Source organism: Pelodiscus sinensis, chromosome 5, assembly GCF_049634645.1.
Source record: "Pelodiscus sinensis isolate JC-2024 chromosome 5, ASM4963464v1, whole genome shotgun sequence".
Taxonomy (NCBI): Eukaryota; Metazoa; Chordata; order Testudines; family Trionychidae; genus Pelodiscus; species Pelodiscus sinensis.
In genome coordinates this window covers 19,280,455-19,303,565 of record NC_134715.1, presented here as the reverse complement: position 1 = coordinate 19,303,565, position 23,111 = coordinate 19,280,455, and the positions used below count along the sequence as shown (strand labels likewise).

Here is a 23,111-nt window from a genome sequence, read left to right as displayed (position 1 = left end):
TTGCGTAATTCCCCTTTTTGAAATTAAATGCCAGAGTGTTGGACTGCTGAAGTATTATTCCCACCACAGAAATGTTAAATGTTATTATATTATGGTCACTATTCCCAAGCGGTCCTGTAATAGTTTCCTCCTGGACCAGATCCTGTGCTCCACTAAGTACTAAATTGAGAATTGCCTCTACCCTTGTGGGTTCCTGTACCAGGAAGCAGTCATTTAAGGCACTGAGAAATTTTCTCTCTGCCTCTTGTCCTGAGGTGACATGTACCCAGTCAATATGGGGGTAACTGAAATCCCCCATTATTATTGTGATTTTTATTTTGATAGCCTCTCTAATCTCCCTCAGCATTTCAATGTCACTATCACTGTCCTGGTCAGGTGGTTGATAATATATCCTACTGCTATATTCTTATTAGAGCATGGAATTACTATCCATAGTGATTCTATGGAACATGTTGATTCACTTAAGATTTTTATTTCATTTGATTCTACATTATCTTTCACATATAGTGTCACTCCGCCACCCGCATGACCTATTCTGTCCCGGTATTTTATATCCCGGTATGATTGTGTCCCACTGATTGTCCTCATTCCACCAGGTTTCTGTGATGCCTATTAGGTCAATCTCCTACTTTAATACGAGGTGCTCTAGTTCACCCATCTTATTATTTAGACTTCTAGCATTTGTGTAGAAGCACTTTAAAAAATTGCCACTGTTTATCTGTCTGCCCTTCCCTGATGTATTAGATTCTTAGGTTTTTGTCTGATCTGGCCCATACTTTATCATCTCCCCTCCTCTCTTTCTGACTAAAACCTAGAGAATCTCCATCAATGGACTCTCCTTTAAGAGAAGTCTCCGTCTGATCCACGTGTTCCTCTGCACCAATTGGCTTTCCCCCATTTCTTAGTTTAAAAACTGCTCTACAACCTTTTTAATGTTTACTGCCAGCAGTCTGGATCCACCTTGGTTTAGGTGGAGCCCATCCTTCCTGTATAGGCTCCCCTTATCCTCAAAGTGTCTCAAGTTCCTAATAAATCTAAACCCCTCCTCCCTAAGCCATCATCTCATCCACGCATTGAGACTCTGAAGTTCTGCCTGCCTACCTGGCCCTGTGCGTGGAACAGGAAGTATTTCAGAGAATGCCACCATAGAGGTCCTGGATTTCAGTCTCTTTCCTAGCAGCCTAAATTTGACCTCCAGGACATGTCTCCTACTCTTCCCTAAGTCATTGGTACCTACATGTACCACGACTACCATGTCCTCCTCAGCACTACACGTAAGTCTATCTAGATGCCTCGAGAGATCCGCAACCTTTGCACCAGGCAGGCAAATCACCATACGGTTCTCCCGGTCATCACAAACCCAACTATCTATGTTTCTAATGATCGAATCACACACTACTAACACCTGCCTATTCCTAACAACTGTCATTCCCTCCCCTGGAGAGATATTCTCAGTGCGAGAGGATACCGTAACATAACATCCAGATACATCTCATTGTCCTGGCACAACCAAACACTGACCTTGCTTTAAGTTAGGATAAGAGGAAGCTGCATACCAAATTTGATGGCCCTTGCTCTTACTGTTTAGGAGAAATTCTTGAACAAACAAATAGACACTCTCAGGTATCTTTGATCCGGGCCAGTTAGTGATTTTACATGACAGAGTTTTTGTATGTCTGCTAAATGTTTTGATTATCTTAGAACTGAAGTAGAAAGATTTTTTGACCACACACAAGAATTTCAAAGGGAACAAAATACGGGACATTTACCTTTCCCCACCTCTAATATCATTAGCTCAAAGACATTTACCTTCCTCCCTCCCTCCCCCCCGCAACCCCCTTCTGTTCTGAAATGTGATTTGTCCTTTTCATACATGTTCACTTTTTTTTAATTGTATCCTTTGGTATATATGGTTGTGACTATTTTCTTCCACTATTTGATCTGAGGAAGTGGGTCTGGCCCACGAAAGCTCATCATCTAATAAACCATCTTGTTAGTCTTTAAAGTGCTACATAGTCCTGTATTTTGTTTCAGCTACACCAGACCAACACGGCTACATTTCTATCACTACTCAAAGGGAACAGATATTCTCAGTTCAGTGTATGTGGGTTTAAGTATGTTGTTTCCTTTGGCTATGTCTGGGGTAACATTTTTCAGAGAACTGGTACAACTCCCTTGGAATTAGTGACATGTGTCAGCTTGCTAATATAAGGAGGGGACAGGTTTTTGGCTTTTTGCTACTTTGTTGTCCTCATTTTTCAGAATATTGAAATGATCCCAGTGCACACTTCTAACTGAGTTTCAATCAGGGCAGACTGAATGTCAGAATGATACAGTGACTGTGCTTCATCTACAAAAGTACACACCTCATGACTATTGCTACCTGGAAAGGTGGGAGGTTCTGTCCAAATTAATCTTTTGTGTCAAGGACAAACTGGTATAGAATACTATCATATATAAGACTTAGCCTGACAAATAAATGTGAGAAACACTACAGATTGGGTAGGCTATCTAGCTTAATTCCTAAAATAATAATTTAGCATCTCTTAAAAAGAAATTCTGCAGTAAATGTTACATAAAACCTAGGAGAAAAGGTTACCACTTAGCTATTACTGAAAGTATAGTTCTACAACGAAGTAGGGCTGGCCAACAAACAATTGGTTGGGTTATATCAGTCACCATGATATTTGAAGGTCTTCCGAGAGTGCTTTAAGTAACAAGACTAGTGTAGGTCACTGTGGTTCTTGCCCTATTAATTTGTATTACAGTAGAATCTAGGAACCCAAACACGATCCAGGAAACTATTGTTCTACGTGCTCCCTGATCCAAATAGCGTGGGCTGCTGAAAATATATTGAAAGATATAACATTCCATTTCAGTTGGATGTACAACTAAAAAAGCTGCACAATCGGTCTGGAAAAGCTCCAGAAGCTTAACACATATCTTAATCTGGTCTATAATTTTAAATAGGACAGATAAATGTCTTTGATTATGGCCTTATCAACAGATTTTTTTCTTAAGAGACAAGACATTTCACTATTGTACTACAGTTAGTTACCCCTCTCCCAAGATTAAAGGCCTGATCTTGCAACTTACCAGCCTGTGGGCAAAGTGGTTAGCCGTATATAACCCTATTGAATTCTGTGGGGTTCTAAGCAAGTGCAGCACTCTGCTTGTGCTCTTCAATTTCAGAATAAAACCATGGTGTCCATCATGTATTTAAAGAAAATACAGAACATAAGATGCACCTAATGTCAAATCTTTGGATCTACAAAGGATTAAAATCGACCTATCTTGAATGCAAAATGATGGTCGGGTAATTTAGTTTAGAGCTTCCATGAACAAATGTTTTGACTACTATGAGTGGCTTTCAGGACTGGTTGGAATATGGGAAGAGAGGATCATATTTTGTAAAACACAGGATTTTTTTCAAGCTTTGGACTCTTAGAAAGTTCAGATAAATTATTTCTTCCAAAGCTTGTTGGTAATCTTGCTAGTTACATTCACAGTAACCAAACACAGCTTTGCTATTAGCGCTTATGAAGTTACACAGGACCTCAATGTGTGCATGGGATGAGGGCAATTCCCTTTGCTACGTTACCAGAAGTCTGTAACTAAAGCCTTTGTGCATCTCTTCAGCCTTGAACGAGATGTCTTCAATTCGCCAATGAGTATTATCTTTTTATTCATGTGTTTATTTGACCATCTGTTTACAACACCGTTTACAAATCTTTCTGGTGCTAGGATTAGTTCACCAAGAAGCAGGATTTCACATTTCTAAATGTAGACTGGAGAATAAGGCAGAAAATAAAGTGCAATATTTCCAGTTTCTACTCAAGACACAACCTGAAACTGTTGTAAATCTAGTGGTTAATGGGGAATGTGAAGGAGTATGCCCCAGTCCTGGAGTGGATTCACCTTGGGTCTGGGAGCATACAACCTATTGGCCTGTCCCCCAAAGTTCAATGCCCCTCACTCAGGGGAACTACGGCCCTTCAGCCTAGTCCATAAAGTCAAGCCTTTTTCCCAGTCCTGGAGGCTGGACTCCGGGGGGTCTTAGGGAGGTAGGGGGACCCGGGCCATCCCACTCCACCGAGTCCCAGCCCAAGGCCCTATTGGCAGTGACAGAATCCACTGTCTGGTCGGCAGGAGTGCCTGCCGGAACACGCCGACCTCCCGGGGGTCTTTCCTCCACCCTGGGCTGCTTCCTACCTTTCCCCCCCCCCCCGACTGAGGTGAGGTCTGGGGGTCTGTGGTTCGGGTTGCGGATCCTGAGCGGTGGTATCAACAGGCTTAGCTCCTGAGGCGACCAGTGCTGGCAGGTCTGGCTTCGGGGATGGCTGAGGCAGCCCATAATCTCTTCCCTGTTTTCCTGCCCCTTCAGCTACCTCCCTGACTCCCTGCTTTCCCTTGCTTTTATCTCAGGCCTCACTCTTGAGCATGCCCTGCAGGGCTGTGGGGGTAGGGTCTGCCCCGCCCCTGGATCTAGGTGAACCCTTTTAGCTTCAGTGCGGGGTGGTGCTGCCCCGCCACAAGGCAACAAAGCAATCGCTATGGATAATAATGAAAGATCCATATTTATTTGCTTTCTGAGAATTAACACTAGCAGAAGAAAGCCATTCAGGTGGTCTTGATAAAACAGAATGGACAGCGTTTGATCGAATTTTTGAATAATTTATATTCTAACCTGTTGGGAAAAGGATCATCTTCGAGCCAGATCTGTCATGCTCCCGGGTCTTGTTGATGTTCATCAATCTGCTTCCTAGATCACATTTTTTAAATCTATCTTACCAGAAGGACTTAAAGTATCTCTTTTGATATTTGGCTAGTTTGTCATTGTATTTTGACTCTGATATCAGTACTTCGAAATAAGTAGCTTGCAAGTGACACATCCTATTGTCTTCCAGGCCAAAGAACCGCCAAGGGGTTAAAGCCTATCTTACTCACTTCAACTTGTCACAGTAATTATCATCTTTGTAACTGTTCTAGATGATAGTAAGAGATGAGTGAACTTTCACACTGTGCTGAACCAGAATAAGAAATAGCAGAATACAGTAGGTCCCTAGAGAGGGCTTGCACTGGCTGGGTGCATCCTCTATGCAGATCACTGGTGTGCTGAGTATAGCCTTAACAGGCAGGAGGTTGACTTTTCAGGAGTTAGGGGAATGGTAAATAGTCACTCTGGGGGATCCCAAGGGGACATGTTTATTTTTAGCACTATTCTATCTGGCTCTATGGCTATGAAGTCTACAAGGCTTATGCTCTATTGAATTCTACCTGAGATAAAGAATAAAAAGATTGATAGCATAATTTTCATAATTTTAACTAAAAACACAGACATCTTTGTTAAATTAATGTGAATTAAAATGGTGTGCTTTTACACGTAAATCCCTCCGCTTTGTCACTTATGCCCCAGGCAAAGAAAGCACCAGCTGCTATGACACCCCAGATTCCATGTTTACAAAACCACAATGAAACAGATGGTAAAAATCACATCAGTAAATCAAACAATAATATTCTGGCCAGTTAATTTCCCATAGAGAAATAACTTTGTTTATCCAAGGCTTTCAGAAACAGATGCAAAAATCTCACTTGGGATACATTTCTAGAGAATTAACTGAGGACCTGACTTTTCTATTTCCGATTTCCTTCATGAAAATAGGAAAGACTTACTGCTTCTCCTGTGGAGACTGATGAAATACAACTACTCTTGTTCCTGGAGGCAAAGGAGCGATGACTAGAGACAGAAGCCCTGAATGACGATTCATTTATAGAACCTGATGAGAGATCGCTCTTTGATACCCGTATGAAAAATCGCAAGCAGGGAACAGAACTGCGAATGGTTTTCCTGAAAGGGACAAGGAAAGTAAACATTACAAGTTGCTCACCACCACAGACAGTAGCAGCACTGTTTGGAAAGTGATCAGACAGAAGTTCTCTCTTTCAGTAATCTCAGTATTGCTTTTGTTTTGTTTTATAAAGGTTACAGGTTACTTGGAAGTAGTTTGTTAAGGCTGATATGAACTCTCAATAAAACAAAGGGAAAGATGTCGGATGGATTCAGTGCCTTTAAACTACAGAGTCCATTGCAAGGATGCATGGATGAGTAGCAAGAATTGAAAATACAATGAATGTTAGCAATATGCTCAACTTAAAAAATGATTAGTTGGTAATTTGACTGCAAACAAAGATCAATACAGTGCTATTTAGCTAGAATGGGTCAGATTCTCCCCTGTGAGGAAATCTGTTCTGTGCACAGAAGAATGGGAGCAGCATTATTTGTCTGTATCATGGTAGTGTCTAGGAGCCTCAGTCACAGACCAGGACCTTAACATGCTAGACAAACACAGAACAAACACAGAACAAAAAGATGCTTGTACCCTCTAAGTATTTACAAGCTGCATAATGTTTAGTATCAGTCTAAAGGTCTTTCTACACATCATGGCAAGGTATATTAGGGTATGTCTACACTAGCCCCCTAGTTCAAACTAGGAAGGCTAATGTAGGCATTCGAAGTTGCAAATCAAGCCTGGGATATTTAAATCCCAGGCTTGATTTGCATCTTCCCGGCCGGTTGCCATTTTTGAAATTTACAAGTCCGGACCAACTGCCCGCGTCTACATGCGGCAGGGACCCGGTATTTCAAATTAAAACCCCTAAATCGAACTACCTGTTAAAACTCCTTGCAGGAAGAATAACAGGTAGTTTGATTTAGGGCTTTAATTCGAACTACCGGGTCCCTGCTGCGTGTAGACACAGGCAGTTGGTCCAGACTTGTAAATTTCAATAATGGCGACTGGTCGGGAAGATGCAAATCAAGCCCGGGATTTAAATATCCCGGGCTTGATTTGCAACTTCGAATGCCTACATTAGTCTTCCTAGTTCGAACTAGGGGGCTAGTGTAGACACTCTTAGGGTATGTCTACACTACCCCGCTAGTAAGAACTAGCGGGGGTAATGTAGTTATCCACAATTGCAAATGAAGCCCGGGATTTGAATTTCCCGGGCTTCATTTGCATGAAGCCGGCCGGCGCCATTTTTAAATGCCAGCTAGTTCGAACCCCGTGCCGCGCGGCTACACGCGGCATGGAGTAGCTAGTTCGGATTAGACTTCTAATCCGAACTAGCTGTACTCCTCGTGGAATGAGGCGCGCGGCACGGGGTTCGAACTAGCTGGCATTTAAAAATGGCGCCGGCCGGCTTCATGCAAATGAAGCCCGGGAAATTCAAATCCCGGGCTTCATTTGCAATTGCGGATGACTACATTACCCCCGCTAGTTCGAACTAGCAGAGTAGTGTAGACATACCCTTAGAGAGGTGTGAATTCTAAAGTGCAGCAATGAGTTGTGCACTAATAAGCCTGTACAGATCCGCTGGCACACATTAAAAGTTCCTCAGCATGCTAGCATAGCACAGGGAGATTAGGATATATGTACACTGGGGATTGGGGGGAAGCCTGTAGCCCCAAGTCTCAGAGACCAAGTCCACTTATTTGGGCTTGCAGGACTAAAGGTTGCAGGGTGACATTTGGGCTCAGACTAGCTCCTGACTTCTGAAACCTACTGCCCTCTTGAAGTTTCAGAGCCCAGAATGCCCTGAGCAGTGATACTGCAATTCTGTAGCCCATCAGCATGAGCCACATTAGGCAGGGTTGGCTGATGCAGGCCACCTGCAGCCCTGCTGCCTGCTTTTTATTGCAGTGTTGATGTTCCCTGAGTGTGCAACACCCTGGAGTGCTTCAGAATTCACACTCCTCTAATGCACATTGCTGTGCCATATAGACAGGCCTTAAGTAACCATTATGGCTGCCTAACTTTTGGGGCTGATCTGTGCTGGCTCAGCCCCAGCATAAATTAGAGCAGCCTAGAGGGCTCAGCTAATCCATGCCAGCTGGCTGCATTTCACACAAGACCATATGCCAATTGCGATCTGGCAGATGAGACAAGGCACAACAGTTTGGTCCTTCCCTCAGTGTTCCCTCCTCCCCATAATGGGGGGAGGGGGAACAGTTGGCACAGCAGCCCAGCATGTTGACTTGAAGCCAAGTGACGGTTCCTCTTTGCTGAAGCAATTCTCAGCTGGTTCACTTTGACTAGATTCCAGCTCCCCAAGGCTGCATGTGTCATGCAAAGCAAACTGTTCAAGGACAAAGAATTTGGCCCAATGTGTTTGCTCTTGTATAAAAAAAACCTATAACCTCATATCACTCCAGATAAATTCCAGTGCAATCAACAAAATAACAGCAAATATTGCTACAGTCAAAAAACACACAAGGCTTAAGACCGGACAAGCCACATTCACAAGTGCACATAGCAGCAGTGGTTGTCCGTTGTGTATCACCGATGAGCGAAGGAGGGCGAGACTCCAGAGGCACATGATAGAGCTGAATGAATATTGCAACAGCAACAAATTGCTCAAACATTAATTCAGTTTTTTAAACACAGTTTTAACTATGTTTGCTCTCCTGTTCCTATTGCCCATTTCCTATAGGTTTAACAGTGGACAACACTGCATGCAGGAATGTGTGAAGAAACAGTGAATTTTCAGCTAATTCATAACTCAAGAAAAATATTATATTTGTAAATGTTCACATAGGCCTCAGAACAATGATTCTGAAATTTGCTCTCCCATGAATAAAAAACAAAAATTTGCCATGGGAGCTGCAAATCCAAGATAGACTGCAGCATATTCAGTAGTCTGGAGACCCCCAGATTTGTGTCTACATCATCTCTGACCTTTCTATGACAATGGAATGGATACTTAATGCCTTAATGCCTAGAGGAGATTTGGGCCTGAATGAGTGCTAGGCTAGGTCTGTACTACAAAGAAAAGTAAGAAAAAGATACGCAAATTGCAAAAATTGGTGCATATATATGGTGCCAAATTTTGGAAAAACCTTTTCTTTCGAGCCATCCCTTCTTCCTTGTGAAACGAGGTTTACAGGGATGGTGAAAGAACGCCTCTGCTTTTCCGAATTTTTTTTTGGAAAAGTGGATGCGTTCCTTGGATGCGGCAGAGCTTTTCTGGGATACTTCCAGTATCCTGGAAAAGAGCAGCAGTCTAGACATAGCTTTAAATTCTCTTCCTGCGAAGAGTCCCACTTTTGCAATTGCAGAGCTCTTCCCTGACTTCAGTAGTACTGAGCGTTTGCAAGGATCTGCCCTGTGGAGCTCATTGCAGGATTATGGCCAAGAGCACTTGTTTTCTGTCTGCAACTAGGAAGACAAGTACAACCGCTTCTTTGCTCTCATAATTCATTCCATTTTCACATGGGGACTAGATTGTTGTAATGCACTCTCCCAGCACTATTCAATTACTAAAGCTATTGGCAGTCTGCTTATTAAAACATTGGAGCTACATGAACATGAAGAATTTAAGGTCTCTTTTAACCTTCAAAAGACCTGATTAGCTTAGGGCTACATTATCTGAGAGAGCACCTATGCCATCCTTCTTTCAGACTGCCATTAGGACACACTATAAATCAAACTTTTTCCTGAGGCATTTGAGGAACAAGTGGATCAAGAAACAGAGGTGATTAGAGTGGGACATTGAAGCTAACGTAGATTTTAAGTTCTCTTTCATAATGTATATTATAAAATTGGATGCAGGTTGAAATACACACTTACTGGATGACGATTTTTCTGTAAACTGACATATAAGAAAGCAATCAAATTTCATATATTGAATACTTGCAAAGAACTGCTTGAGAATAAGCTATAGACCAAGACTTCATTGTAGAAATTAATTGGTGAATAATTTTTTAACAAATACATTTGAGAAAACTGTGATCTGTTGAAAAAGATTCACAAACAGAATGAAAAAGTTGTTATTTGTTCTGGATCAATAATTTAAAAAAATTCTCCAAATCACAGTGAAAATAACCATAATATTTCTAAAATGAAATTAATGCTAAACTTTTAAACTAAAATTTGAATATTCAAAATTTCAAGTCTAGTTCTGTGAAGCTTATTTGTACTTAATTGTATTTAGTTGTACTAGAAAAATGATGAGATGTATTAGGAAACGTAGCTGATTACATCTCAAGTGGAGCTTATTGAAAAATGAACATCTCAATTTAACACAAATATTTCTGGTGACAAATTATCTTTTCAAATTTGTTCAACTCCCGGTAATCCCACAATGAGTAAGTCAACATTCAGATATTGCCTTTTCAGCAGGTATCTGCAATGTAAAGATTTTCAGAATAAACACTTGTTCAGTCCAATTAATGAACTTCCACAAGATTCACTGGACCTCAGCAAAAGTAAAAAAGATACATGCCATTAATATTAAAGAAGTTTGAGATGTTACTATGACTGTAATTTGAATCAGCACTATTTTTTCTATTATATGCAGTCATTCATTTTTGGCTTGCTTTAATACAATATTGTAATATATTGTAAATAGGCATCTTTCATTTCTTTTAAAAAATTAATCTCACTACCAACAGCAATTCTCAGCACAAGGAAACATCCTGCACTGTGGGCCCCACACTATTATTTTGAACTGTGTGCGAACTCTTTAGTTCACTATTTCTGGACCCTCTGACTCATGTGTACCCATCGAAACCTATCAGAGTCAAAAAAGCAAAAGTTGGTTTCATTCAAGTCGGAAGATCAAAGACAAAATTGTTTGGTTCATAGTCAAAAACTGAACAAAATGTCTCATTTTTTGTGATAGAGCTGGAAGGATGATTTGATTAATCCTACCCATTTCACCACTTGTGAATTATCCATAAACAGACTTTGATCTTTGCAAATTTGCTCATTCAACAGACTCACTGAGGAATGATATATGCAAATGTATTTCCATCAGTGGATTGCTTGTAAACTATTCACTGTGTCAACTTATTTGCTATTTGTAACATTCTATTTGGTCCACATGATTAATTCTCCTACCTGACACAATATTGCATCTACTCTCTGACTGGATAATTCTCAGACCTATAAAGCGCTTTCACAATGATTTCATGAACACCTCTGATGTCAGTAGTCATGGAAATAAAGATGGAAAAGGGAGAGAGGCATTTTCAAGAGTGCTCAGTGGTGGCCTAACTTTGCTGCTATTAAGATGAATAGGACATTTCCACCAACTTCAAAAGAGAATAAAATCAAGCACTTCTGAGAAGTCTCTACCCCATAAATGATTTGGTTCAGGAATTCTACTCAATATACAAAGTACTTATTTAGAGAACAGAAATTTCTCACTTTGTAGACATAAAATATAAATATAAATATAGAATAATGGGGAAAACACACTTTGGATCATAAATTCCAGCTTCATACTATACTTTCTGGTTACAGAAGCCTTCCATTTCTACAAACTGCTGGAAGCTGGTGGCTTCTGACATATCCCTGTAAGCAGTCTGGGCAGATGCCTCTTGAAAACAAATTAAGATATTGGCAATTTTTGATTCTTCGCTAGCTCTTTATTTATAATAGTTATGTTTAGAAGACAGATCTCCTGACTGACTCTTTCCTTTTTCTTCCCCAGGCTTTCAACAGTTTGGTCCCCATAGACGGAGGCTACATCTAGACTGCAGGCTTTTTGCACAAGAAGCTTTTGTTGGAAGAGATCTTCTGCAGAAACTTCTTGCACGAAAGTGCATCCACACAGCAAAAGCGCATCGAAAAAGCAATGCGCTTTTGCAAAAGAGAGTGTCCAGACTGCCTGGATGCTCTCTCACAAGTAAGCACTGATTGCTATGGACAGAATGGCCACCAGGGCACCTCTTCCCTCTTCTTGCGCAAAAAACCTTTCTTCCCCATCCACACATGCCTTCTTGCAGAAGAGCTTTTGCGTAAAAAGGTGTTCTTCCTTGTAGAAGTGACAATGCATCTGACGAAGTGGGTCTTTGCCCACGAAAGCTTATGCTCCAATACATCTGTTAGTCTATAAGGCGCCACAAGACTCCTTGTCGCTTTTGCAGTTCCAGACTAACACAGCTACCCCTCTGATATCTTCCTCGTAGAATGAGGATAACCAATTTCACAAAACACCCTCTGATCTTTTGATTTACTTGCGCAAAAATGCACTTGAGGTGTGGATACTCTGCGAGTTTTTGCAGAAAAACAGCCATTTTTCCACAAAAACTCTTTAGTGTAGTGATGGCCAGAAAAATCAGTGCAGAAGGGCTAGTCACTATTAGTAAACACCAATTAAGAAGTAAAGTAGTACTCATATTTTTACTGCACACTCAAAACATTTGACAGTCTTCTGAAATTAAGCAGGTGTTCAAAATTTTGAAAGTGAAAAACTTATTTGGAGGGGCAAACATTTTCAGACAAATAGTTTGCCTATGGAATCTTCTGCTTTCCAGTTCCCGTGTAGTAGTAAGGTTATTGCTGCAATCCCATTCCAATTTAGGGTTTGTTTTCTATTTTCATGGTTCTCTTATTTTAGCCATGCAATAGCTAACAATCAAATAATGACAACCAGCCATATTGGATGCTCTAGGATCTTGCCACCCTTAAGGGCATTTGTCTATCTAGAGTGAAATTTTATGGCAATTCTCAACAAAGCTAATGGTTCAATGGAGATCCAAGGCTTAAGCTGTTTCTGGAAAATGCAATGTAAGTATGTGCTAGTTTGATGCCATTCAGCTAGATACCTCCCTAGCCCACCCTGTGGTTTATACTTTTTAATATATTGGGGACTATTCCAGGGAAAGACCCCAAACGTTTGATTTATTTTGTCTTGTATAAGATGAGGCAGGACTTTAGTGGAACAAATGCATTTCAGAATGCTAAAAGATTCGTCATGCATCTGATGAAGTGGATCTTTGCCCATGAAAGCTTATGCTCCAATAAATCTGTTAGTCTATAAGTTGCCACAGGATTTCTTGTTGTTTTTGCAGATTCAGACTAACACGGCTACCCCTCTGATAAAAGATTTTTAGTATTTTAAAAGTTACCTATTATGCATTTTCTAGGTTCTGACTTGCTGGAGCAGCAGTGTTTCAACCATTTTCAAATCAAAGACCGGATTCAATGGCCTTTATGGAAAGCAAGATGTGTATTTCCCCAGACTTTTCCTGTGGCAGCAGGGGAAGAACAAGTTGGGTCTCTTGGGAACTTTGTGGAGGCCATGAAGGAATCACTAATGGAGGCCGCAACAGAGTCTGTACTGATAATTGCAGAATTTCTGCTTCTTTGGAGGTCTCTAAAGTTTACCACATCATCCTCTACCCACCTAAGTACTATGCTAACCCACATGCACCCTATTAGCCTCCTTCTGTCTCCGTCTAATTTTATGGGTTTTGCAATCCATGTGACTGGATAAAATCATTTCCTTTGCCCCCTCCCCCACTATCGGGGCAGATGAGGGTTTTGCGGGGCCCAGAGCAGCACAATTTTGCAGGGCCCCCCTTTGACATGGCACATGCGTGGGGCCTCTTGAAGCGCGGGGCCTGGGGCAGCTGCCCCGCTCGCCCTGCCCTATATCCACCGCTGCCCACTATCATCTACATAATATCACCTGTAAGGGAATGGATAGTCAGTATGCCCTCCACCCAACTCCTGTTTCACTGAGGGCAGAGTTGGTAGGTAAAATCAAATTACAATGCTTCCATAAACTAGTTGTGAAAGAACTAGCAAGGGAAAAAACACAGGAGAAAAATAAAACCAGTCAATAATTCACAACAATCACAAAACAAATGTATTGTACTTAGATATGCTGGGATTCCAAAAAGAAAGATGGCCTAGCACAAATAGTCCATCTCCACTGAGAAAATCCTCCACATAAGATTTATTATAAAAAAGATACAACAAAATAATACCCATTTCTTCCAAGCAAATTCTGCGTGAAGTACTAACCCAGGGACTGAAAAGTTCTCACTTGTTATAAGCATAACCTGCTAGGCCTATAATTGAATTAACATCATTTTTCAACTCTCAGGCCATATACACCCCTGATAAAAGGGGTACATACTCCTGCAATGATGTGCCCTCAATAGAAGGAATAAGTATTAATGTATATGTTTGTACGTGTAGTTACAGCCAAAAGTAATGTGTTTACTGTACCTGTATCTTGGGTGAATTATTGCATAGATGATAGGATTGTAGATTGCAGAAGCTTTGGCGATAACAGCTGGCACAGATTTAGAATAGGGAGTTAGACTATTGGCATGGCTAAAATTAAAGAAAACAACAAAGGTATTTAATGGATTTGTATTAACTAAGTAACCAAAACATATCACTCTTTCTTGACTGGCTCTGCACTGTGATGGTCTGACAATAAATAGTTTTGAAAAGTTAAATTGTTTTAGTGGGTACATTCCTGACAAAGACTTCCATGATTTGGTGCCACAATGATTATATTTACTCTGAGAAGCTGAATGACCATCATCATATGAGTTTTATGTTATTAAGAATGACAAACTGAGAACACACACAATCACTTCTTTCTGTTTCTCTGATAGTCAGAAGCAACAGGAGAGATTATTAATGGGGAGAAAAAAAGATATGGAATGATAGTAACAAAAGCAGATTCAGAATGAAAATTTCATATTGCCACTCCCACAGGATCAGTTTCTGATGCACACAAAAGGGCATCGAGGAGACTGAAATTCCAGTGTCTAAAAAGAGAGGGAGGTGCATGGAAAAGGGGAAGTGGGCTGAGATCAGCTTCAGCAATTTTTACCCCACACTATCCCACCTGCAAAGAGGTGTCTAATTTCCAATGATCATGTAACTCCTACTAATATTAATGAAGTAGAATATACATCAACAAGGGATGAGGTCCCCCTACAGGGGAGAGCAGGGAAGGGGAGGAGAACATGAGCTCTTCATTCAAAAAGCTGGGAAAAACACATCTTCACTCCCTCTACTAATTGCTGACTTGAGGAAGGGGACTCTTGAAATCAGATGTGAGGAAAATGATCAGCTGCTATGAAGCCTAGGATTACTCTGCATAAAATCAGAATGCACTCACATAAAGCAACATGAAGGAAGTGAAAATAAAAATCTGTGCTCAGAAAGAAAAAGATACAAATTTTTCATGTAAGAAATAAAATAGACACTAGCTAATCATGCTCTTTTATCCACAGGGCTATCCTGAGGAATGATATATCACCTCTAATCTGGCATCTATTTTAACATATTTTAAAAAGAAAGTTACACTCCTTATGGGTAACAACACTCCAAGCTGGAGTCAGATTTTTGGGTAGCTTCAGGCTAAATCATTTGCTCCCAGGGGTGATAGTAAGTTAAGTTTCTTACAGATACTGTCATATCAACCCCCACTCTCCCAGGCAAGGGAATGAAGGAGGGTGCAATATAATAGTACTTGTAAGAAATGTAAGTGTAGAGTGGAGTGTGGGTGAGAATAGCAGGAGTCAGGGCAGGAGCTGGGGGTGAGCAGGAGCTCCTGACACTGGTCTGGGGGCATGGAAGGTGCAGGAGTCAGGGCTGGGAATTTGCAAGAGTGAGTGCAGGGGAGTGGCATTTTGGGACGGTGTGTGGGCTGCAGCTGCACATACTGGGTCACTGCTGCTCTTCTTCTCCTTCCCCTATCAGGAAGTAAGGGGAAAGTGCAGTCTGTTGCATACCTCTCCCTCAGGCTGTGCCCTTTCTTCTCTCTCTGATAGTTAGGGGAAGAAAAGCAACTGCAAATTGGTATGTGAGGCTGTAGTCTGCTGCCCACCCCTTTAACCTGCCTGGCCACTTTGCTTAGCGTGGCAGCCTGCAGAAAACCCCAGGAGCCAGGCTGGGAGTGTGCTGCTCTTCCCACAGCAGCCAAGTGCCCCAGCCAGCCAGCTTCTTGCCCACATGGCACACTGGCTTACTTTCCCTTCTCATTACTAACTTCTCTTGACTGATTAAGTAATTAAGGGCCACCAGGTTTCTACTTACCCTGCCCATGCAATCAGAGTGACACAAGCATATGGAGACCAAGACAAGACATACACAATGATGACCACAAAGGCAATTTTTGCCAGCTTCCATTCATTCCTCATGGAATGCGAGAGGTAGGATTTACGACCATAGGACCCTAGCTTCTGAACATTCCTGTGGAAGGAAGAACAAGGGATGTCACCAAGTGTAAGAAAACGTTTGGTATAAGATATGCAATGAACTATTAGCAATAAATAAAATAGAGCACATACTTAATGCTGCCTTGCCCAAATATACTCAGATATTTAGCATCTTGAGGATAAAGATCTTCTGATACACCCTGTAAAGGGGCATAAACATGAACATTGGCCTCAGAACAGCCAAGAGGAGGAAGAGGGAAGACAGTGCCTCTATGACATGCTCACTTTCTGCCCTCAAGAACTGCCCAGATGGGGCTCTGAAGCTTTGACAGGTGGGTCTGGCACAGCCTGGAATCATCATATTCCTTTTGGAACCAGACAGATCTCAGTAGCAAATAAGCAGAAATTCCCACTTTTGGCCCATTTTGTCAGTGCCAGAGATACAAGGGGGTTACTCAGTGGTAGTTCATTTCCCTGAGAATTTATGCTACCAGGGTTGGGTGGGAGACTGCTGAACATAGCTCTGCTGTCCACTTATCTGATTCCATATATGATGCTGCTCACAAGGGCAACACTTCTTGACATCTCCACACTTCTCCCAGTTCCTCCCTGTCCAATGAATACGTTGATTCTAATTCACTCTAAGTAAATTAGTATTGTAGGCTGGCTGCTTGGCAAAGCAAGAGCACTGGTGAACCTACCACAAAATGTTTAGGAGGACTGTTTTTACACTCCTGCAGGTCTATCCATTGAACCAACGAGAGATGGCATTCTTTTTGCTTGGAGATAATTTTTGGAGACCATGCTTTATCTGCAGATATTCTGACAGAATCATTTACACAAGACTGGAGAAAGTCTCACAGCTATTGTATGGGATTCCTTCAGATGCCAGCATCATTTTTTATGCCAACAAAAATCAAGTAATATGCTGCAATTTATAGTAAACTGGTTTGACAAGATTTAACATTTTTAGTGCAAATTTACTTAAAAATGAAGACTGCTTTTGCAAATCAGCAGCATTGTATCAATCAGCTGCTTCCATAAAATGAGAATACACAAATAGACACTATGAAAGAGGTCTACAGAAAAACACTTTGGCAGCAAATTGAATATATATTCAGTTCTTGCAACAGCCATACTCATGTCTGGTGATATTGCTTTAAGGACCAAGTTACCATCCTAGGTATCAAATTTGCAATTGCAGAGAGCAGTCACTAGCCCCATTCGGAAAAGCATGTAAGCATGTGCTGAACTGTGAGCACCCATGTAAGTTCATCTCTATTCATCAAAGCTTATTAACCATGTGCTTAAGTCACACTGTTGTCAATGGGGGTTAAACATGTGTTTCAAGTTAGGCATGTGATTAGTTACTTTGCTGAAACAGGGCAACAGGGCTTGATCCCATTCAGGTCAGTGGAAAGACTCTTATTGACTTAAAATGGGATTTGGGTTGACTCTGAATGAGTGACGTGTACATATTGAGAGAAAAAACAATAGAGAGAGTTCCCTGTTTGATCTCTGATACTGCCAATTTTTTTATTTACAAGAAAAGGCCGAGTCATGTACAAAACTGTCTGTATCTGCCTGTATTTTTGAATGACATTTGGTCTAATGTATGCATGAATAGGAATGTGTGTGCATCACTACCAGTCTCATCTTCCTGAGCTCAGCTGTAAAAGCTGTGATCTCTGGAATGTCTATAATAAATTAGACTCTTGAGGCACAAGGACTTCAATGTCTGTGGAGTGCACCAAAATAAAGAGATGTCCATTTTGGTGTATAAACAGGTTTATTCATTGTCATGATCTCCTGGGGGCTTAGATGATGAACCCAAGCAGTGAAGAAAATAAAAAAATAGCTGAATATAAGAACACAGCATTTCTGCTCCTATTTATCTAACCTGACTGCCTATTTGGAGCATGTAAGCAGGGAGTTCTCTGTATTGTGATTCTGTAGAACAAAGGAAAATACAGTTTCAATGTCAGCAGCACCACTAATAGACCTATAGCCTAGCTTGAATTCAGCCAGAAGCTTTGAGAGTATGCTTTACAGCAAGAAGGTAAGAGATTTAACTACTCTTGATACCCTGCTTACCTGCCAGTACTTCTTATGGCCAGAAACATGAATAAATAGCAATGGAATATTATAACCAGGGGAATGAAAAACACACAGCAACACAACATCATGGTGTAACTTCTGTTTGCTGGGGAATAGGTTACATAGTCCCATGTACAAGATATCATCAATCCTTCTGGCACATAGGAACCTAAGAAACATGAAAAGTAAATACATATTTACTAGGCTGAACTCATTAAAAAATATTTATACATACATACACATATATACACACAGTTTGTACAGTCATTGGTCAAGGGTTAAGTTAACAAGGACAGTTAACAAGCAAATGGTGATAACCAGGTCTCGACAAACTGTGGCGAGAGCTACTCACTAGCCCCGTACCGTGCATATGCCAGACTGGTACTGCGCATGCACGCAGCACCGGTGACTGGGGCGCACAGAGCAACTGGCTGAAATCTACTCACCACGGGCGAGTAGAAACAGCAGTTTGTTGAGCCCTGGTGATAACATACATATGCCCATCACTGGCCATCTTATGTTGCATAATCACTTAACGGATGTACTGTACAAGACCTATCTAGAATATGCAATACGAAGAGCACTGATACAAAGTTGGCATGCATCATGTTTCCCACCTAGGCTGAACTCATTAAAAAAAATGTATCATGCACAGACAATAAGAAAACTGTCAGTCTTCCATGAGCAGCCTTTCAAAGCACTCCAAGTGATACATCATGGCATGCTGAACACTGTCCATGGGAGAGACACTCTATCCTAGTGATAAGCAACCTACGCAAGACTGTCGTAACCAATATAGAAGCTTCAGGGGGTAGCTGAGTTAGTCTGTACAGGTAAACTGAAAAAACAACAAATGATCTGGTAGCACTTTATAGACTAACAAAACATGGAGATGGTATCATGAGCTTTCGTGGGCACAGCCCACTTCTTCAGATGACCGGAGAACCAAAATATGTATGTCTAGAACCAAAATAAATACGGGATATGGGAGGGGGGTAGAAGAAGGGAAAATTGGGGGAAGAGGGAACAAGAAAAGGCAGTGGGTAAAAAATATATCAAGGGAAAACCGAGTCTATAAGCACCTAAAGACTAGCCCCCCTCGCTCCCAATTTTCCCTTCTTCCACCCTCCTCCCATCTCCCTTATTTATTTTGGTCCTAGACATCCAACACTCCAGTCATCTGAAGAAGTGGGTTGTGCCCACTAAAACTTATGATACCATCTACATGTTTTGTTAGTCTATAAAATGCTAACAGACTATTTGTAACCAATATAGTCTCCCAGGATAGGGTAGTTTTGCGGACTATGCTTGCATACATAGAATTTGCGGGTGTGCCAACTATAACTGTTGAACCATAGCAGCACTCTGATGAGATGAAAAGGGAGCACATGGCTTTCACAGTCAATCTTGTGTGCAATCAGCATGCACCTCACTTAACACACCCTTGCTTTGGGAGGGGTGTCACTATAGTAATATAGGTAGGAAAAAAACCAATATGTGGATGGAAACCAATAGAATCTGGCAACTCTGTATGTATGCAACAGAAAACAAAATGTTTTGTGGGCTGCACATAGAACACCAATGGCCCATCACAGATCTATCTAAGATCTATCCAACTGTTCCCCCCATCTCTCAATTACTTACAAGAAGGTCATTTTCAGGAGATACATTTAAGAATCTTTAACAACAGACATGTGCTAATGGCACAGCTGCTAAAGCCAATGTAATTGAAGCTTTTATGTGATTACGTTGGAGAAAGTCTCATTTAAAGGGGCTCATAATGTTACCTGTGCAAATTTGATACATCTTGTCCTAGAAGCTACTTTCCCTACCCCAACTTTATAAATTGGTATGACCTAAAAACGTGTGGGTGGAGTGTGGAGGGGCAGCGGAGTAGCAGAGATTCCCTGAGTTCTACCACAAATATCTCTTTGCGGAAAGGCAGGCGGAAGAGGCTGTGTATGGGACAGGCATGTGATGGTTAAAACAGGACTCATTTATGCAAGACAGATGCCAAAACTAATCCCAATAAAATGTTCAAATCCCCTGAAACAAGTCTAAAATAACTTTCCTGCAACATGTGCATAGAGAATGCATGAGGATGTGGCAAACTAGAAGGGCACTAATTTGGGGCAATTCAGTGTGTGCGCTTTCTCCTGCTCCCCACATCTGACACATGCCTATGCTGAGAACGGAGTAGGAAGAGAGTGGCACAAAGTTTTCCGACAGCTGAGAATTTCCTTGTACCTGGGCAATCCTCTGCAGCTTGCTAGAGATGATTGCAACTGTACTTTGCACCACTGAAATGGTAAATATTTGACCCAGGACAGCGTATTAATTTCGGGTCTATATACATGTGTAGTAGAGCGGTAGAAGCAGTGGCTGCTATAGTTAAGACTGCAGAAGCATTTCCTAACCATCCCTTCCAGTCACGCAGAACTTTCACTTTAGTTGAGTGGAAGGCCTGGACTCTGCATAGGTAGGTTCTTATACCCACATGAGACTCTGTTCTGGAGCAGTATGTGCCCATATAGATTCATTGGTACAGTCAGGGGCTTAGTTGTTGATCATGCAAGCTGACTAGTTTCACTGAGGATATGTTTTTACTGCAAACTCCTTCTCTTGATTATGAGCTGTAAATAGAAGATAGAGTGCTGAATACCAAAAGCCAGAGCCCTGGGCTACGTCTACACTGGCCCCTTTTCCGGAAGGGGCATGTAAATTTCATGAGTCGTAGTAGGGAAATGCGCGGGGGATTTAAATATCCCCCGCGGCATTTAAATAAAAATGTCCGCCGCTTTTTTCCGGCTTTTAAAAAAGCCGGAAAAGAGCGTCTACACTGGCCCCGATCCTCCGGAAAAAGCGCCCTTTTCCGGAGGCTCTTATTCCTACTTTGAGCCTCCGGAAAAGGGCGCTTTTTCCGGAGGATCGGGGCCAGTGTAGACGCTCTTTTCCGGCTTTTTTAAAAGCCGGAAAAAAGCGGCGGACATTTTTATTTAAATGCCGCGGGGGATATTTAAATCCCCCGCGCATTTCCCTACTACGACTCATGAAATTTACATGCCCCTGCCGGAAAAGGGGCCAGTGTAGACGAGTCCCTGGTGATTAGAGAGCGAGTTCAAGCTTTGGAATGGATATAAGCAGAGGTACTAATTAGAAAGTCAATTAAAACAAAGGAAAATAGTTTGAAGATGCTCAATGTAATTTTTCTTTAAGCCTTCCCCCCACTGCATCTTAAATGAGACTTCTTCATTGTCTAACCCTCTTAGCATCAGCAAATGCTCTTCACTACATGAAAGTAATTCAATTAGTATTGGCATGCTAGTGATCTTCTTATGCTAACAGAGATTTGTGCATTCTCCCCATCAGGATAAAACTGTACTGTTTTTGCTTTTAAGCTGTCCCTTCCCCCTAACTTTCACTACCAACAACAAAAAGGAAAAATATCATTTATTACCCACTTCTGTATCCTCACTCAGGAAAGCTGAAAAACAGTGAATAACATTAGCTGCACTCCTTTAAAAAGTTTTTAGAGAAAGATCACTAGCATACCAGTGTATTCCTATCTATATTCTGGTATAGTGAGGAACAATATATTGATATAATGCACAGTCTAACAAAAACACAGTCACAGCTGTGAAGAATGGATAGGATACCTGTAATATTTTAACGTTATGTGTCTAGTTTTTAGTGCACTGTTTGCTATATGATTTCAAGGAGGTAAATCAGACATCAGTTCACCTACATACAAGCAGAAAAATGGTCAAACACTTCCGACAGGCACCCATTTACCAATATTTCTTATAAAGCCGTGCAGAGAACCACTTGCTTTGAAGTTTATCCTTAAACCCATCTACTGGGCCACATAAACCAGTTTAACCAGGGTCAAGAGACACAGGAAGACAAGTGACAAGTCTACACTACAAAATTGAGTTGACCTAGGTTACATTGACACACACTAATTGTAGAAATTGAATCAGCTTTATGTCCACATAACATTCTTTGCACATCCTCAAGTCACCAGGAACATTTGCACTGATTTAAACCACCAAAAGGAGCATTGTGAGATTGTTTCTCAAAAGCAGTAACAGTTGACATAAGCAACACAGCATCTACACATTGCGGCAACCTTCCTTCATTGACTTAAGTGCTACACATCTCATGGAAGTGGAGTTAAGTTGGTGTAGGGCAAGTTACATTTCTGGGAGCAACATTTTAGTGTAGATCCTTAGAGAGATAAGTTGACATAAGGCAGCTCATGTCAATGTAACACTGTAGTGCAGACCAAGCCAACAAAGGTTGGGGATGAATAAAGGGATGCAGTCTCTAGAAAAGAGAGGCGAAGACACAGACAGTAAATGCAGGGAACAGACTGAACCCCAGTACCAGACACCGGAGCACTAGGTCCCAGTAGGTGAAACCAGACATCACTATGCTCTTGGATGAACTCTCACAGGAAAATGATAAAAGACAAATACACCATATCACCTGTGGGTGAACACTTGTCACAGAACAATCACTCCACACCGGAGCTGTCTCTCCTCACCCTCAAAGGAATCCTGCACAACATTTTCAAAAGACAAGCCTGGGAGCTTAGAAATAACAGCTTCGCTAGAGGCTAAAAATTAGGGGCTGAATTGAGACACTAGATTATGGCTTAAATAATTAATTAATCATAATGAATTCATTAATAGTGATCCTCCCCACACTTTTCTTTTTCTTCCTATGACCAGAGGCATGTTAACTGGCCACTTTATTTTGAATAGTCCCATGATTTAAGTTCCATATATTTAGCTGTGACCTTCTGATTAAGTTTCCCAGACCTGAAGAATTACACTGTAAATTCAAAAGCTGGTCTCTCAAGAAAAGTTGGCTAATAAAAGATGTTACCTCATCCCGCCTGGTCTCTCTAGTATCCTGAGAGGGACACAGCTACAACAATACTTGTATACGCAAAATTTACGTAAGGCAGTTATGTATGTATATTGTTTCTTAAATTTAAACAAGGCTTTGCACTCATTATGCTTTGTTTCCTCTGCTG

The 23,111-nt window shown here is 41.3% G+C and overlaps 1 protein-coding gene across 3 annotated transcripts in view; it reads right to left on the bottom strand.

Moving 5' to 3' along the window:
* LOC102450363 (melanopsin-like) overlaps positions 1 to 23,111 on the bottom strand; it is a 95,553-nt gene that overhangs the window by 30,790 nt on the left and 41,652 nt on the right. For 2 of the 3 annotated variants that reach the window (XM_075929613.1, XM_075929615.1), the window contains 4 exons: positions 18,068 to 18,239; positions 15,852 to 16,007; positions 14,022 to 14,129; positions 5,674 to 5,848 (listed from right to left, as the gene is read on the bottom strand). In XM_075929613.1, coding sequence (XP_075785728.1) covers positions 5,674 to 5,848; positions 14,022 to 14,129; positions 15,852 to 16,007; positions 18,068 to 18,239 — 611 coding nt within the window. The remainder of the gene's footprint in view (positions 1 to 5,673; positions 5,849 to 14,021; positions 14,130 to 15,851; positions 16,008 to 18,067; positions 18,240 to 23,111) is intronic. The other variant, XM_075929614.1, reaches the window with a different exon arrangement.